Source organism: Bubalus kerabau, chromosome 2 (genome assembly GCF_029407905.1).
Source record: "Bubalus kerabau isolate K-KA32 ecotype Philippines breed swamp buffalo chromosome 2, PCC_UOA_SB_1v2, whole genome shotgun sequence".
NCBI lineage: Eukaryota > Metazoa > Chordata > Mammalia > Artiodactyla > Bovidae > Bubalus > Bubalus kerabau.
Window position 1 is genome coordinate 194,874,805 of NC_073625.1, and position 17,738 is coordinate 194,892,542.

The window sequence follows — 17,738 nt, forward strand, 5'->3', positions numbered from 1 at the left end:
TCAAAAGCATCAATTCTTCCACGCTCAGCTTTCTTTATGGTCCAACTCTCACATCCATATATGACTCCTGGAAAAACCATAGCTTTGACTAGATGGTCCTCTGTTGGCAAAGTAATGTCTCTGCTTTTTAATATGCTGTCTAGGTTGGTCATGGCTTTTCTTGCAAGGAGCAAGGGAAGCCCAAGGTAAATCCATTCATTCCACAGGCACATGTGTGCCTGCTGCTCTGTACCTGGCCCTGCCTGTCCACGAGTGGACAAGACAGAGGGAAGTCCTTGTTCTCCTGGCAGGCACAGACATTAACCATCCACTTTAAAATAATGATGAGAAGCGCTGCCAAGAAACGCAGGGCACTCTGCCAGCCTGTGACCCCTGCTCTGAGGGTCAAGGAGGCCTTCCTGAGGCAGAGGGGCTGAGCCAAGACCCAGGATGAGAGGATGTGCCTTCCCAGGTGTGTGTTAGAGGCTGGGAGACCCGCAGCATCCATGAAGGAGGGAACACAGAGGTTTCGGGAATGCAGAGAAATCCAGGCACAGCAAAGGGGAGGGTGGCGAGTGACGTCTCAGCCATGGTGTGGGTCCGTTTTTGTTGGCTGCATAATAAAATTAGGTAAATGGCACATATTTCTGGAAACTGAGGCACATCCTTCCTGGTACTTACAAGCCCTCCCTGAGCTGGTTGAGGCCAGCACGGCTGGGGGCTTCCCTGCAGGGTCCCCGCTTTCTCGCTGGGTCTGCAAAGCCTCAGGTGACTTGCTCCGAGCCCTGCCCCGCTCCTATCTGCTCGAAGGTGGTATCCATCACTTCCCAGGAGTCTCTGCTCTGCTGTTGGTGCACCTGGACCGCCCCCCATGTGTCCTGTCCAGCTCCTCCAGGCGGTGCTCTGCACCACCACCATCTCCCCAACCCCCCGACCCCGCCGCCCCCAGACCCCAGCATAGTGCCCACGACGCTAAGATGAAAGCTCCCAAGGTCACAGGTGCTAGTGGTGAAGTGCACAGTCCACTGGAGCCCTGACTGTGCTCTCACTCATCGTTTTTCTGTTTTGTTTTGTTTTTTAAGACCATACGACAAAAAATTTTAGACTTCTTGAACCCCTTGACAGCGCCTCTTGGAGCTCAGCTGACAGCCGCAGTTGCAGCCGTGTGGAGCAGGAAGAAGGGGAAACGCCACAGTAAGACAAAGGTAAAGCCCGAAACCGAAGCCACGTGCGGACGGCCCGTGCGATCTAGAGGTGACCCAGAGGCCGCCAGGGGAGACCGCGGAGGGCCCCCCCACTGTGTTAAACTCGTGACGTCATCGTCTAGCTGTGCCTGTTACAGCGAGCTGGGGGGAGGGAGTAGAGCCCACCCAACCTCTGTTTTCTTCTCTTCCTACTGTACGATGGGTATATCGTACTTTTCATTTAACATTTTAATCTACTGTCTAGGAGTGTACCTCCAAGAATGTGTCTAACATGTACATTTCAGAGAACAACACCACTGCGGGACCTGCCCCCCAGCCTAAGAAGTGGTTCCTCATTCTACCCGTGAGGACCCCTGGGGGCCCCTCCCTGGTTATAGTACCTTCTAAAAGCTTTCTTTTTTTTTTTTTCCCAAACCAATCTTTTTAAAGACTTTCTCTTTCTAGGGCAGTTTTAAGTTCCCAGCAGAATGAGAGAAGGGTATAGAGAGTTTCCCTAGTCCCCTGCCCCCACACATGCACCTCCCCACCCCCATCAACATTCCCCCCACCCCCCTCCCAGAGAGGTATGCTTGTCACAGTTGCTGAGCCTCCACTGACACAGTCACAGTTGACATTTGGCTTTTTTTAATTTATGAGAATAATACTCATTTGTGATGGTAAAGAAATCATCGCATTCCTCTGCCAAGACTTTGGTTTACATTTTGCCTAAGTGTTCTCCACCGACTGGTCCATCACAAGGTCCTGCCAGGAGCTTGGTCTCCTGTTTCTGTAAACCCAGCACGGGCTTCACCCTCGGTTCCGTCCGTGGTCCGTGTAGGTTCCTGCCTGGTACCTCATCAGAGCGTCTGCCCCACCCCCGGGCACTGGCTCGGCGCCCAGTGTGGACCCCATTACCCAACGAGGCAGGATAGGCTGGTGGTCCAGGCCACCCAGCTTAGCACCTGTGGAGTCTTCCCTGGCGAGGACCCTTGTACTTCCAAGGGCAGGCTCCCACCCCCATGTCGATCATCAAAACCCACCTCCCATGCCGGGACTTTCCTTCCTTGGCCAGCTCCTGTGAACCTGGTTTTCCTGTTTCGCTTGCTGTCCTCCTACTCTGGGGGCTGGCTCTGGATAATCAGCCTGTTTCCTTCAAGTTAATACTATGTTTCCAACACTCTTTCTCAGCTTGAACTCATAAAGACCAGAGCAATTGCCTGTCACTGGCTATGCCTTTAAAAGTATTCCTCATCTGTATCATATACTGATTACATTCCTGTGATTAAAAGCTTTTTTTTTTTTTTAACCTCACTCTTCTTCGTACCAATACAGTCCTTTACCTAATATTCCTTTAAATATTTGTTTCAAAGATGAAAACACGTCTCTTCCTCCGGGAGCAAGTATCACAGAGGGTTGCTGGAAGTCCTGCTTATTTTTGTTGTCTCTCTCAAGAAACAGTCCTCTTCTTGGCAGATCGTTCCGGTGGCCAGCACGTCCCAGCTGACCCTCGTGGATCTGATCTGTGCGCTGAGCACCCTGCAGACAGACTCAGTGCTGCACCTGGTGAAGGAGGTGGTGAAGCACCCGCCGCAGATCCGCGGGGATGAGGTCAGGAGCCTGGGGGGCCCTCGGATGAATGCAGGACTCTTCCAGTCCACATCGTATAGATGGCGTCTGGGAGGGAAACAGAGGTTGCAGGAGCACCTGGGGATTCAAGGGGCCGTAAAAGGGAGGTGTTCTCGCCGGACTTTGTGGTGATGCACGAGACGTGTTCCACAGACTCCCGTCTTGAGGTGCGAACCACCCGAGGGGACGGACTTCCATCCTTACAGCCCACCGCAGAGCACTCTGCCCAGTAGTGGTTCTGTTTTCTGAAACATATTTTGTTTATTTGACTGCACTGGGTCTTAGCTGCGTCTTGCAGGATCTTTCATTGCAGGCACACGGGCCCTCTGGTTGTGGCACTTGGGCTCAGCAGTTGCAGCACACAGGCTTAGTTGCTCCGAGGCAGGTGGGATCTTAGTTCCCCAGACCAGGGATTGAACCCACGTCTCTTGCATTCTCAACTACTGGACCACCAGTGAAATCCCTGGTAGTGGTTCTTATCAAGGGCCTGCTGTGCACCAAATCAAATAAATCTAGAAAGAGGAAATGGCACTTGGCTTGCAGGAACTTGCAGCCTAAAAAGCATCAAAGATAAGCAAAGCCGGACGCTGGTTAAAGGTGGAAAAGACCGACTTCATTCAGTAGCTCCAGCAGCAGGGGGAAGAGGTGTGATCAGTTCCAGCTTGTGCAGAGGTGAGTAGGTATTTTATGGGGAGGATGAATAGAAAGGGTGAAGGAGCAGGGCTTCAGCAGAGTCAGGGGAGTGGAAAGCTACAAACAAGCGGGAAAGGGCTTGGTGAGTGTAATTAGACCATAGTTACAGACCGTGTTGTGAAAGGTTGGTTCCTATGCTCCCCAGGAGACTGGGAGATAGGGGCCCCATCTTTCTTGATGATATTTTAAAGGGATGGCTACCAGGTCCTTGGGAAAGACATTCCTGTGTTGGAGAAGAGGCATTCACATCCCAGAGGGACAGAGGAAGGATTTGTAACCATAAGCTTTTCCTAATAAATGCTCGAAGGAGGGGTCTTCAGGAACGTATCAGGACTTGGCCGAACACACAGCAGATTCCTTCTGAGGCCGCGAGCTTTCTCATTTTAAGGAGGTCGAGGTCATCTCCCGAGGACACAGCCTTGAGCTGCTGGGAACCGTAGCCGTGTTTGCTCAAGTCTTAGCGTGTGGTGTGGATGGAATCGTTTGTGCCGAAGGTACAACCTTGTAGATGAAGGTTGAGGCTTGGTCAAGATGAGGGCCCAGAGGATCCTGGCTAAGGACTTCCCTGGCAGTCCAGTGCTTAGGACTCCACTTTCACTGCTGAGGGTCCCAGTTCAGTGCCTGGTTGGGGAACTAAGATCTCACAAGCTGTGCTGTGTGGCTGAAAAAAAAACAAACCCAGAGACTTCTCCAGCTTAAGACTCCCTGCTGTCCAATGCAGGGCACCCAAGTTTGATACCTAGTCAGGGAGCTGAATTCAACATGAGCCTGGGCAAACTCCAGGAGATAGGGAAAGCTGGCGTGCTGTAGTCCTTGGGGTCACCAAGAGTTAGACGTGACTTAGCCACTGAACAACAGCAGTAACAGGGAACTAGATCCCGTAGGATGCAATGAAAGCTTCCCCATGTCAGAACTAAGACCTGGAGCAGCCAAACAAACAAATATTTTAAAAATACAAAAAGCAGAGGGACCCGACTAGACTAGGTCAAGGAGAGCATCTTTGTCCATGGGCAAGTTAAAAGTTTGCATAATTTTTGTCAAAGTACAAAATTCACACCAGAGGACTTAAGTCATGCTGGAGATTCTGAGAAAGCAGAGCTCTCACCTGGCTGCAGGGAGGTCAGTGGTCTTTGAAGGGTGACGTGATTGAACCACAAAGCTCCTATAGTTTTTCTGCCCAATTTCTGCATAGCAGTTGAGGGAGCTTTTCTACTGCTCGGACACCTTTTCATTTACGCACAGTGGTTTTGCAATAGAACAGACTCTATGGTTTTACGCCTGAGAGGTCTTTGATTCCACCAAAGCAGACCTCTTCATTGAAAGTGTTGGAGCTATGTTGTTCTGAATTAATTTGATAGAAACCAGGGGTTTGTTCTGACCTTGAAATAATTGTCCTCTCTCAGGTAATTTCAGATGATATCGTCAGAAACACTCTTAAGAATAATTCCCTAAATGAAAATTAATGGAGTGGGCCAAGCGATCACTAAAAAATAGTTTTAATTCAAACTGATATTTGTATCAGTTTGTATCAGACCCCATGGACTGCAGCCTACCAGGCTCCTCCGTCCATGGGGTCACTAAGAGTCAGACATGACTGAGCGACTTCACTTTCACTTTTCATTTTCATGCATTGGAGAAGGAAATGGCAACCCACTCGAGTGTTCTTGCCTGGAGAATCCCAGGGACGGGGGAGCCTGGTGGGCTGCCATCTCTGGAGTCGCACAGAGTTGGACACAACCGAAGTGACTTAGCAGCAGCAGCAGCCAAAAAGTAGAACTAACCTGTCAGCAGATGAATGGATAAGCACAGTGAGGTCTATACACATGCAGTGGATTATGACTCAGCCTTGAAAAGGAAGGAAATTCTGACACACGCTATACCATGGATGAACCTTAACAGCATTATGCTAAGGGGAATAAGTCAGTCCAAAAGGACAGTATTGCATGATTCCACTTATATGGGGTACCCAGGAGTGGTCCAGTCCACAGAGATAGAAAAGAGATAGTTACTAGAAGCTGGGGGAGGAGGGAATGGGCTTGGTGTGTAATGGGGACTGAGTTTCACTCTGTGAAGATGAAATAGTGCTGATGAATGGTGATCATAGTTGCCCAACAGTAGCTGTGAATGTCCTGAATGCCCTTGTCCTGTACCCTTAAACATGTTTTACACGGTAAATTTTGTCAAATACATTTTACCAAAATTTTATAACAAATAAATCTTGCTCTTGGATATTAAGGTCATAGCACAAAGGGTGGTGAACAAAAGCTAAACCTTGAAATCAGAGAAGCGTTCACCCATTTTCCCCGCAGAGTGAGAAAACTGACCAGGAATACCTTTAGCAGTGTTTACAGCTCCGCCTGCCTTGCAGGAGACCCCTCCACTCGGGGCGCCTCCTCTGAAAGGACCCGTGGCTCAGGGTCGCCCTCTGCAGGAATGTCCGCGCTGGGAGGAAGGCCTCCAGGGGCCTCTAACCAGTCAGTTACACTCTCGGCCCTGGTCGCCTTCCTTCATTCCATGTGTTCATTGAACATCAAGTATGTGCGTCCACAGTGGGGAACCCTGAAGAGTGACACCGCCCCCGCCCACAGTCAGCCTGTATTCTAGTTGGGGGAAGAAGATGAGGCAGCCTACAGCTTAACCCCGTGAGGCCAGATCATGGAACCGGCTTAAGGAATCAGATGTAAAATGGCCACGGGAGGCTTCATGGCATCTGCCCTCAGATCTCTTCATGGCCTAGGACTCTTGTTGCCTTAGGGCTTCCCAGGTGGTGCTAGTGGTAAAGAGCCTGCCTGCCGATGCAAGAGACAGGAGACCCAGGTTCGGTCCCTGGTTCGGAAAGATTCCCCTGGAGGAGGGCACGGCAACCCACTCCAGTATTCTTGCCTGGAAAATCCCTGTGACAGAGGAGCCAGGCGGGCTACAGTCCACGGGGTCGCAAAGAGTCGGACACGACCAAAGCGACTTAGCACACACAGCACTGGTTGCCTCTTACCCTTTTCTAAAAAGTATTTATTTATTTATTTCCTGTGGGCATCGGGTCTCAGTTGCGGCACGCGGGATCTTTCGTTGCAGCACACAGGCACCTTGGGTGCAGCACTGAGGCGTTGGCACCCTGCAGCACGTGGGATCTTGGTTCCCTGAGCAGGGACGGAACCCGCGTCCCTTGCCTTAGAAGGCGGGTTCCTAACCATTGCATGGCTGGCAGGAAGGTCCTGCCTTTTACTCTTGAACGTGAATGTTCACATAACAGACCTTGGATTGGCATTTATAACTCCAAGCAGGTTGAGGTGGCCGGAGACTGGCCTTCCCCACGGCTGGTCAGTCCCCCCGAATGATATCCCGGCTACAGCCATGAGGGAGCTGGCCCTGCGACAGACAGCTTCGTGCAGGGTGCAGGTGGTTTCCCGCTTTGTTCCTTCAGTACTTGATCTACAAGCGTCTGCAAATCCTGGACTTAAAAATAAAAATCCAAAAGACGTCATCTGGCCAACCGGCTTTTGACTTTTCGAATAACAAAGTTGCTTTTGTGGTTAGTTTAATTGGCTTAACTTCTATAACTGACAAATAGAAGGGGGAAAAATATGTGTTTTGAAAACCTATTTCCAAGTAATTCCAGCCATTTGGGACGTAGGGAAGTTGTCTGAGCTGTCTGGGGGAAATTCCCGGAGCTAAGAATTCGCATTTGGCATTGTCTGTAGCTCGACACGGGCTCCTGAGGCCACCAGCTTCATGTCTGAGGAGGTTCAGTCGTTATGCCAACTATTGCTTAAATACTTGCTAAAAGTCTGGGGTGGAAAGTAGGTAAATGTGGGAAAGGACTGGGAGTCTGATGAACAGGGACCTAAGGATGTGGGCCGTCACAGGGTACGTTTGCTTTTATTTCACTGAGATCCTTTATATTATTATATTCAGAAGACTCCCGGAGCTGGAAACCTTTGCTTTGTTAGCAGATAGAACCTGTTTCGTTTCTGTATTTGAATTCTTGTCTTAGCCTTATTTCCTCCCACTTGGGAGTAATTAGCTGTGCTTTAATTTTCAGAAATCGCCCCTGGTGGATGTCCCCGTGTTGCAGTTTTGCTATGCGTTCATCCAAAGGTAACGCAGCCCCCTCAAAGGCATTTCTCAATTATAGATGCTGTTGCAGTGATTATAAGTAACTACTCTGGATTGTCCTCATTTTTTTCTTTTAACTGAAGTGCTGTTGATTTACAGTGTCGTGTTAGTTTCAGGTGTACGGCACAGTGACTCAGTTTGATATAGGTGTGTGTGTGTGTGTCTGTGTGTGTGTGTATGCCTTTTCAAATGCTTTTTCATTACAAGTTATAAGATGTTGCGTATAGTTCCCTGTGCTTTACAGTAGGTCCTTATTGTTTACCTGTTTTGTATACAGTAGTGTGTCTGTGTGAATCCCAACTCCACATTTATCCCTCCCTGCCTCCACCCATGTGTTTCTTGATTACTGGAGAGCCTTAGTTCAGAAAGTATCTGTGTGTTACTAACCCAGCCGTGTCCGACTCTGTGTGACCCCATGGACTGTAGCCCGCCAACCACCTCTGTCCGTGGGATTCTCCAGGCAAGAATACTGGAGTGGGTTGCCATTTTCCTCCTCCAGGGGATCTTGCCAACCTGGGGATCTGAGAGGTGTCCTAATTCCCTCTCAAGCCATCGGAACACCCCGACAGTCTTACTTTTTCCTTCTGTAGAGAGCTAATCTGACATCTTCAAGTCTATGTGCTGTATCTTGAACACTTCGTCAGCACAGCTTTGTGTGAGACCTGGTAAACTTCAGAAGAAACAGTTTGTATTACCTTGATAACCAAAAAAAAGGAGGGGAATTTTAAGAACTTCTTTTAGGAAAAGAAGTGACTGTTTTGGATGCTCTCCTCAGTGCTTTGCCGTGTTTTCTGCTGGGCAGCTTCATGTCGATGGACTAGAGTTTGAGCAAGCTCCGGGGGTTGGTGATGGACAGGGAAGCCTGGCGTGCTGCAGTCCATGGGGTTGCAAAGAGACACGACTGAGCGACTGAACTGAACTGAGGTTTCTGTGTGGGTTTACTGAGCTGAACACCCATCTGCAGGGGTCTCAGCTGCAGTGGTTCCCCAGGTGGCTCTCTACAGGGAGAGAGGACGCTTTGCTGGCCTCCTGCGGCTCTTACGGCAGGTCCTGGTTACAGCTCCCAGATGCGTCCACTGTGCGGGGAGGTTAGAGCTGCAGTAACGGGAGTGAAGGGGGTGTAGCCCTATCTCACGGATGCCTCAATAGCCTCACGTGTCTCAGGGGATTCACCTTTAGTAAATTTGACCAAACTCCCTGGCTAACAAGTTCACATTCCATGGTTATTCTGACCCATGACACCCTAGGGTTATAGGAAGGTAGATGGAGGGTCCTAGTCCCAGGAGTCCCCTGGCCCAGGATTGAGTTCAGGCCAGCCATTCACCCTCCAACACGAGCATCACTGCTCTGCTTTGCTCCAGGAGGGGAAGATGAGCTGGTCCTTTGCTGTTGTTCTGTCGCTCAGTCATGTCCAACTCTTTGAGACCCCATGGACTGCAGCACACCAGGCCTCCCTGTCCTTCACTATCGCCCAGAGTTTACTCAAACTCATGTCCATTGAGTCGGTGATGCCATCCAGCCATCTCATCCTCCGTTGTCCCCTTCTCTCCTGCCTTCAATCTTTCCCAGCATCAGGATCTTTTCAAATGAGTCAGTTCTTCACATCAGGTGACCAAAGTATTGGAGCTTCAGCTTTAGCATCAGTCCTTCCAATGAATATTCAGGATTGATCTCCTTTAGGATTGACTGGTGTGATGTCCAAGGGACTCTCAAGAGTCTTCTCCAACACCACAGTTCAAAAGCATCAATCCTTCGGCGCTCAGCCCTCTTTAATGGTCCAACTCTCACATCCATACATGACTACTAGAAAAACCATAGCTTTGACTCTGTGGACCTTTGTTGTTCAAGTAATGTCTCAGCTTTTTAATACATTGTCTAGGTTGGTCATAGCTTTTCTTGCAAGAAGCAGGCATCTTTTTAATTTCATGGCTGCAGTCACCATCCTCAGTGATTTTGGAGCCCAAGAAAATAAAGTCCATCACTGCTTCCACTTTTCCCCATGTGCTTCCTAGTGCTCACTCATACGTGTCATAATCCCAGCAAGCACCTGCGGCAGTGGCCTGAGTGACATCGTCCAGCGGCCGCAGGGAGGCCGCCTCCTTTCAGGGAGGAGGCCCCACCCAGGACCCTCAGGATGCCGCGAGTCAGGGACCAGCACTCGGCCCTGGGACCCTCTGGCTGCGCCCCAGCTGCCTCCCTGTGCAGTGCAGCATCACCCCACGGCAACAACCCCGAGTCCTCATTGCCCATGAGGCCTGACCTGAGAGCTACTGAAGATCAGCCTCCTGCTGGGTGACCCCTGGCCTCATCCTCTGCGACCTCCCGATGGCTCACTCTGCATTTCCAGTGATGTTAGGGAGGCCAAATGCTAAATGGATCCAGACAGGCCCAGAGATCCGTCATCCAGTTCAAGGCTTTCACTTTATAGACAGATGGCTGGTATCCAAACCTCCAAGTTCTTGCCAAAATACCACAATTTAACGCACATGTATTTTAATTTAAGAAGAACAAAACAGGTCAGGCAGATAAGGCATCGTCCTGTGCCTTCTAACCGCCTGCGCCTAAAATGTGCTTATAAGAAAACATTTTCATTAGACCTGTTCATGGCTGGATGTTTTTTTTCCCTCCTATGTTTTTTTGTTGTTGTCTGTTTGTTTTTATTAATAGGCTCCCAGCAACAGCCTTGCAAGAGAACTTCCCTTCACTGTTGGGTGTGTTGAAGGAGTCCGTGCAGTTGAATCTGGCTCCCCCTGGTTACTTTCTGCTTCTCAGGTACCGTGTTCCCAGCCACTCAACGTTACCGCGTTGTTTTTTTTTCTCCAGGAACATATATGTTTTCATTTCTGCTAGCATTCTCATTCTGAAGCTGATTGTCTCTCAACAGCATGCTGAATGACTTTGTGACAAGAACTCCAAACCTGGAGAGCAAGAAGGACCAAAAAGACCTGCAGGTCTGTATGTGCGCGTCCAGTAGGATGGTTCCTCTCCCAGGAGAGCATGGCCCCCTGCCCCCGCCTTCAGACAGTCTCACTGGAGATGATAAACAGTAAACATGGGGCAGAACCAGATCTTAGGTTTGCACGTGTTCCCACATCTGACTCCCTGCATCACTCTCTTCAGAGGACTTGATAGAGTCTCCAGATGACGGTTCTCATGTCAGCCTTGAGCCATCCACCTTGCAATTTTCAAGGCGCCTGCTAGCTTCTTCCTGGACCCCGATGTGTGCAGGCTCACTCTTCAGCATGGCTGCAGCAGTAAATCTGTCTTTATACACAGATTCCCTTCCTTAGAACCTTCCCCCCCCTTCTTTTTAAAGCAATTCAGACTCATGGGAAACTTCAAAAACACAGAAAAGCAAAAGTAAAGCTCAGCCACCAGAGAAGGAAAATCTCCTTTGAGTAGAAACCCAGCCAATAAGTAGGATGGAGTGAGAAAAATCAGTATGTTACAACCTTTATAATCATTGAGTGAGGAGCTTTTCGAGTCAAGGCCTTAACTTCTTTTTCAGTGTCTTTTATTCATGTATTTTTGTTGTTGAAGTGTGGTTGCCTCACCATATCGAGTTAGTTTCTGCTGTAGAGCATGGTGAATTCAGCTGCACGTTTACATATGTCCCCTGCATTTCCTTCCCTTGAGTCAAGGTCATTAAACCGTGCTGTGTGTCTCACGGCCTTGGAGATACTGCCGCTCCCTGTTGTGACCCCTGGTGTTTGTGAGACCCTGAAGCTCTGGAGCTCTGCGTAAAGCCCAGTGACTCCTTTGGCTCCCCTGGTGGAGGGGGAAAGCTCCATCCCAGCGCATGTGCTGCAGCCCAGCCCGCGGTCAGCAGTTCCTACGCCAAGCTGAAAGCCCTCCATCTCATGCGGCCAGTGGCCTGCCGCGGCCCCGCCCCCTCCAGTCCTCCAGGCCGAGCTTTGGCTGTGGCCAGTAAGGCGGCTGGAGGAGCTTGATGGGCCCTTGCGTCCACCCCAGAGGGTCCCAGCCCTCCAGACACTGACCCCTTCCTACTGCTTCCAGGCACCCTGACTTCCCCATCTGCTCACCGCCCTCGAAATGGCAGCTTCTCTTAAGTGCTCAATCCCTTGTCTTGATGTTTTTTTCGTATTTATTTTATTGAAGCGTAAGCAGTGCCGTGTTAACGTCTGCTGTACAGCAGAGTGACTCAGTTTGCACGTATGTGCATTCTTTCTCCTCTTAGTTTCCATTATGGTTCATCACAGGATATTGAATACAGCTCCCCTCTGCTCTACAGTAGAGCCTCGTCGTCTCTCCATCCTATGTATATAATAGTTTGCATCTGCTGATCCCAGCCTCCTGCTCTATCCCTCCTGCTCCCCTTCCCCCTTAGCAGCCACAAGTCTGTCCTGTGTGTCTGTGAGTCTGCTTTCTGTTTCCTAGGTAGGTTCCGTTGTGTCGTATCATAGCTTCTACATGTCAGTGTTATCATCTGACGTGTGTCTTTCTCTGCCTGGCTTTGCTTAGCGCGATCATCCCCAGATCCATCCCTCCTTCCACGATCTCCCTTGCTGCCAGCGTCCATGCCTGCCCCTCTGCCTGGGTGCACTGTGGATGGTTCCCTCGGGTGCGCTGCCCCCGTCCCTCCCGCTCTTGCTTCGTGCCCGAATACACCTGCTGCACTCACAGCAGAAGCCAGGACTGCTCACGTGTCAGGGACGTGTAGCCCCTCTTAGCTGACGATACCCCATAATACCCGCTCCGCGTCTCCACTTGTGTCCTGGCTTCTTGACCAGATTCTGTACTGAGAGCACTCCTATGCTCTTCACCCTCAAGTCAGTTTGAACTTACTCAGTTTTGTTTCTGGCCGTGTTTGTCGAAGGTGCATTTCTAGTAAGAACCGTGGTCCTAAAGAAACCAGAAATCCAACCTGCCAAATGCGTTGTGCCACCGTGACTTCCTGTGTATCCGTTTTACCTACTGACCGTAGGGCAGCCACAGCTCAACGTATGGCTGCTGAGCCCTTGTAATGTGGCTTGCCTGAACTGAACGTGCCGTAAGCATAAAACACACATCAGGTTTAAAAGACTTAGACCAAAGAAGCATGCCGAATCTCACTAATAATTTTATATCGGTTATATGTTGAGACTACTTTGGATGTATCGAGTTACACACTGTGAACTTGTTTCTTCTTTTAAGGTAGTTACTCGAAGAGTTCATTACCTGTATGCTTCATAGCCGTGATTTGCATTATATTTCTGTCGGATGGTGCTACCTTAGGCACTTAAGACTCTCTTAACTTCCTTTCCTCTTTTCTCTCGGTTCCTCTCAGGAAGTCACTCAAAAAATTCTGGAAGCTGTTGGGAACATTGCTGGGTCTTCCTTAGAACAAACCAGCTGGCTGAGCAGGAACTTGGAAGTGAAGGCCCAGCCTCAGATCTCTCTAGAAGAATCCGACGCTGAGGAAGATTTGCACGGTGGGTGTATATGGCTCAGAAAGTAATGCCTGCTGCCAGGTTGCGGGTCTCTCTCTGCGTTAAAAGTCATCTGGCTTTGCTTCTTACAAAATAAGTTGTAGTACCATAAACATAAGTTGTAGTAAAATGAACAGTAGAGTTCCACTGGAAGCATCCCAAGCGACCCATGCTACCGTGTTCAGCCTTCCATGAGCCTAGATGAGGGTCCTGGGAGATAACTTCCCAAGATAATTTGCATGGACTCAGTGGTAGAAATCTTTATGAGGTAAAGAATAGGGAGAATGCCTGTGGGGTTTTTTTTGTTGTTTCTTTGTTTTATGGAGCCGTGGAAAGAAAACTTAGTAAACCAGCTCACCGTTGTCAAGCAGTTGATGTATTTCATTTCTGGCCTGCCTTCCAGAAATCCTTGTATTTGGTCATTGCCCAGGTCATTAAGATTTTATCACGGCAGTCACACACAGTAGGCACACCCCAGCCTTATTATTAGTTATAACTTCCTAGGCAAATGGTCGGGAGACTCTCAAAGGAGACTCATCTGTTTATTTGGAGGACCACTGACCAGCCAGAAACCCCCGAGGGGTCTGAATTAAATGCCACAGTGTGGACTGTCAGTTGCTGGTGCCCTAAAGACCACCAGATGAATCTATCAGTCAGGCACATCTCAGGTTATTAGATCCGCTGCAGCAAGGGAGACGCTTGGCTGAGTCAGAGGGGTGTCTCAGCAGGGGACACTTGGGGAAGATGGTTGGGGGCTGTAGGTCTTAGGTCGAGTTGTCTGTAGCAGATGTTTCAAGGTGGGTACTGGGTGGAGTTAGTGATCAGATACCTCTGCACTGGTGTGCACAGTGCTAGGCAGGGGCCCATAAGTGAATCTTCATGAACACGCTGCTTGTTTTGATAAGTAAGCCGCTTTAGTTGGTTTAGTCTTTCTTTCAGGATTAGGCATATCTTGGAGCAAGTATTAATAAGTACTGTTGCAAGTTCTCAGTATTATTTAACACACAGACACTACGCCCAGTCCCAACATTGCTCAGCACTAGATAAGAAAATTGGGCTCCCCTGAGAGCTCAGCTGGCAAAGAATCCGCCTGCAATGCAGGAGACCCCAGTTCGATTCCTGGGTCAGGAAGATCCGCTGGAGGAGGGATAGGCTACCCACTCCAGTATTCTTGGGCTTCCCTGGTGGCTCAGCTGGTAAAGAATCCCCCTGCAATGTGGGAGACCTGGGTTCGATCCCTGGGTTGGGAGGATCCCCTGGAGAAGGGAAAGGCTACCCACTCCAGTATTCCGGCCTGGAGAATTCCTTGGGCTGAATAGTCATGGGGTCGCAAAGAGCTGGACACGACTGAGCACCTTTCACTTCACTTTCACCTTTTCTTTCCCTCCTATTTTGATGTGACCTCGATCATTATCATTAGCAGTTGTTATAGCAGCAGAAACAAAACTGAATCCGTGGGTTTTAATGTACAAAGGACGGCGTGTCAAGAAATCTGAGCTCTTTTCTCTTGCAAGTAGCAGAAACCCACTCCAGGAGGACAGAAGCGCAGCAGCACAGGGAGTTCCGGCTCACACGCATGAAATGCCCACACGTGCTCTCCGTGTCTGGTTTTGAGAGCAGAGTGGGAACCAGGTGTTCAGATGCAGTTCATCAAATCTTGTGCGGGCATTCTGGTTGGTTCTTCCTGGTCTGTGGCTGGCCCAGTAGTGGGCAGGAAGGGCTCGTGCCCTGGAGCCTCGAGAAACGGTCTCCCACCCAAGAGGGGCATCTCTTCCCAGGAGGAGAAGGGATGGCGTTGGACAGACATTTAAACCGTGGTGCCCTGTTCCATCACTTCCACCGTATTTATTTGACAGCTAGCTTTGCGGTTTACGTAAGAAAAATAATTACACTTTACTCTGTATTGAAGATCCTGTAGCTAGTGTACTATCATTTGCTAACGTAAACCAACAATTATGTTTTCTCAGGCTGTGGCTCTGATTATAGGTGTGGTTCCAGGGAAGGAGAGTCTGTGCCTCTCCTTGACTCCTTTGCTCTCAGTTACTCTTCCGTAGTTTGCGGTGTAAGGGTTAAACTGCCTCTTTAATCCTGGCGTGCTGCAGTCCGTGGGGCTGCAGAGAGTCAGACATGACTGAGCGACTGAACAGCCACCAACAGCTCAGCTGAACTGTGTCAAATGTTACTGGGCCTGACTTTTGTGCCGTCGTTAGATTTAACCTCAAGACAGTAATGTAGTAAAATAATTATCTGATTTTTTTATGTAAGAAAAGAAATCGTAGGACTTCCCGTTGGTTCAGTGGTTAAGACTCAGTGCTCCCAATGCAGGATGCATGGGTCTGGTGCCTGGTTGGGCAACCAAGACCCTATAGTGCAACATAAAAAGAAAAAAAAAAAAAATCATAGAATTTCAAAGCGGGAAATGACTCGGAGGCTTCTTAATGAGCAATTTGGGTAAACTCCGGGAGTTGGTAATGGACAGGGAGGCCTGACATGCTGCAGTCCATGGGGTCGCAAAGAGTTGGACACGACAGAGCGACTGAACTGAACTAATTATAATTAGCAAACTGTAGAGTATCAAGAGAGTCTCTGGATCATAACTATTTTTTATTTCAGTCTTGAACAAACTAAGGATGGTGGCCATATCAAGCATGAAACAGAATGAGGCTTCAAATGATGTGCTTTTTTCGGCTTGGAGTCTTTATGCATGCAGCAGACATGCAGGGTCTATATTTGAGTCTGGTGTGTGCCACGCACCGTGTTCTAGACGCTGGTGCTCCAGCAGCAAACAGAATGAACAGGGTCTCTGCTGTTGTGGGGGTGACATGGAAGGTGATGGTCCAGAGTAAATTAACAAAGGTATCTTTAAGTTCTTCTGGAAATGCAAAGTCATTCCAAATTTATATATATATATATATATATATATATATTTTTTTTTTTTCTTTTTAATGGGAGTGGGGCAGGGTTCACTTTAGATGTTACAGAACATGTCCCCCACGGAACTGACAGTTGTGCGGAGAAAGGAAAGATAAAGTGGGGGTGGGCGGGGACTTCCTTGGTGGTCCAGTGGTTGCATGTCCATCTGCCAGTGCAGGGGGCAGGGATTCCATCCCTGGTCAGGGAGCTTAAGAGCCCACCTGCCTCAGGACAACTAAGCCTGTGCACCACAACGGCCGAAGCCTGAAGTGTTAATGTCTCAGTCACGTCTGACCCTTTGTGACCGCATGGATTGTAGCCCGCCAGGCTCCTCTGTCCATGGATTTCTCCAGGCAAGAACACTGGAGTGGGTTGCCATGCCCTCCTCCAGGGGATCTTCCCGACCCAGGGATCGAACCGAGGTCTCCTCCCTGGCAGGCAGTTGGATCATGTGAGCCACCAGGGAAGCCCACCACAACAGAGAGGAACCCCCAGTTGCTGCAGCTAGAGAAAATCCGTGCACAGCAGCAAAGACCCAGCACAGCCAAAAATAAAAGATAAGAAGGCGAGCATGCAGAGACCTAAGAAGGCGCTTCCTGGTGGGGGGGCAGGGATGGCAAACCCTTGGGCTGGGAGTGGGCTGAGACCAAGAAACCTCAAGACCAGCCCGCTGGGAGCCTACCGAGCAGTCAGGCGAGGTCCGAGAGAGCGCGGGGGAGGAGGGCCATGGGGCTCGAGGCTGAGCTCGCCTCAGGGCTTGGCCGTCTGCCCGCTTGCTGCAGGAAGCCATTCAAGCCTTTGGAGCAGTGACAGGATCAGACTGAGATTTCAGAAAACATCAGTGTGGCGGCTGGGAGCAACATGGGCCGCAGCAACCCAGAACAGAAACCAGAGGTTCAGACAGAAGGCTGTCATGGTGCTTCGGGCGCAGCTGACACTGAATCAGAGGCACGGGTGCTAGAATGCAGTGGGTCGGTGTGAGGGCGGGGTCCCCGGGACCCGCTGATGGACTGGGACGCGGGAGTCACCGAAAGGCACTCAAGGGCGACTGCGGGTTTTGCAGGAACATCTGGGGAGCGGGAAATGGAGCCTGGGTGTGCATGGCCATATTAAATCTTGAGATGGTCTGGGAAACAGTCGGGAAAGGTCACTGGGGTAGGTTGAGAAACTGAGAAAACTTCAAGTCATGGAAACTATGAAGGAGAGTGTTTCCAGAAGGAGGGAGGAGGCGCATGCGTGGTTGGTGAGAAGGCTGCTGAGAAGCAGTGTGAGCTAAGGACACAGGCTCTCTGGACCAGGCTGGGGGTCATGGCACGCTGGGGTCAGGAGGCATAAAGGACTGAGATGAGAAGGACCTGGCAGTGGGTGTCAATAATCCACTGAGGCTTAATCATCAGCGAGACAGGAATGAAGTAGTGAATGCATGCTTAGTGGTGTCCGGCTCTTTGAGACCCTATGGACTGCAGCCCATACGCTAACCCTCCTATAGAGCGGTGGTGGTGGTTTAGTCGCTAAGTCATGTCTGACCCTTTGTGACCCCATGGACTATAGTCCACCAGGCTCCTCTGTCCAGGGGATTCTCCAGGCAAGGATACTGGAGTGGGTTGCCATTTCCTTCTCCAGGGGATCTTCCCAACCCAGGAATCGAACCCGGGTCTCCTGCATAGCAGGCAGATTCTTTACCAACTGAGCTACAAGGGAAGCCCCATAGAGAACTGCCCCCACCCCCTCCAATGTCCCTTGGTGCTATGCTGCCTTCCCCACTTGCCAACGTAATTCTCCAAGAGGCTCCTCTGTCCAC

General features: G+C 50.0%; 1 protein-coding gene across 1 annotated transcript in view; it reads left to right on the forward strand.

Moving 5' to 3' along the window:
* DOP1B (DOP1 leucine zipper like protein B) overlaps positions 1–17,738 on the forward strand; it is a 171,527-nt gene that overhangs the window by 134,922 nt on the left and 18,867 nt on the right. The window contains exons 21-26 of the mRNA XM_055569915.1: positions 1,062–1,184; positions 2,637–2,771; positions 7,522–7,577; positions 10,263–10,367; positions 10,480–10,546; positions 12,883–13,027. Of these exons, the coding sequence (XP_055425890.1) occupies positions 1,062–1,184; positions 2,637–2,771; positions 7,522–7,577; positions 10,263–10,367; positions 10,480–10,546; positions 12,883–13,027 (631 nt within the window). The remainder of the gene's footprint in view (positions 1–1,061; positions 1,185–2,636; positions 2,772–7,521; positions 7,578–10,262; positions 10,368–10,479; positions 10,547–12,882; positions 13,028–17,738) is intronic.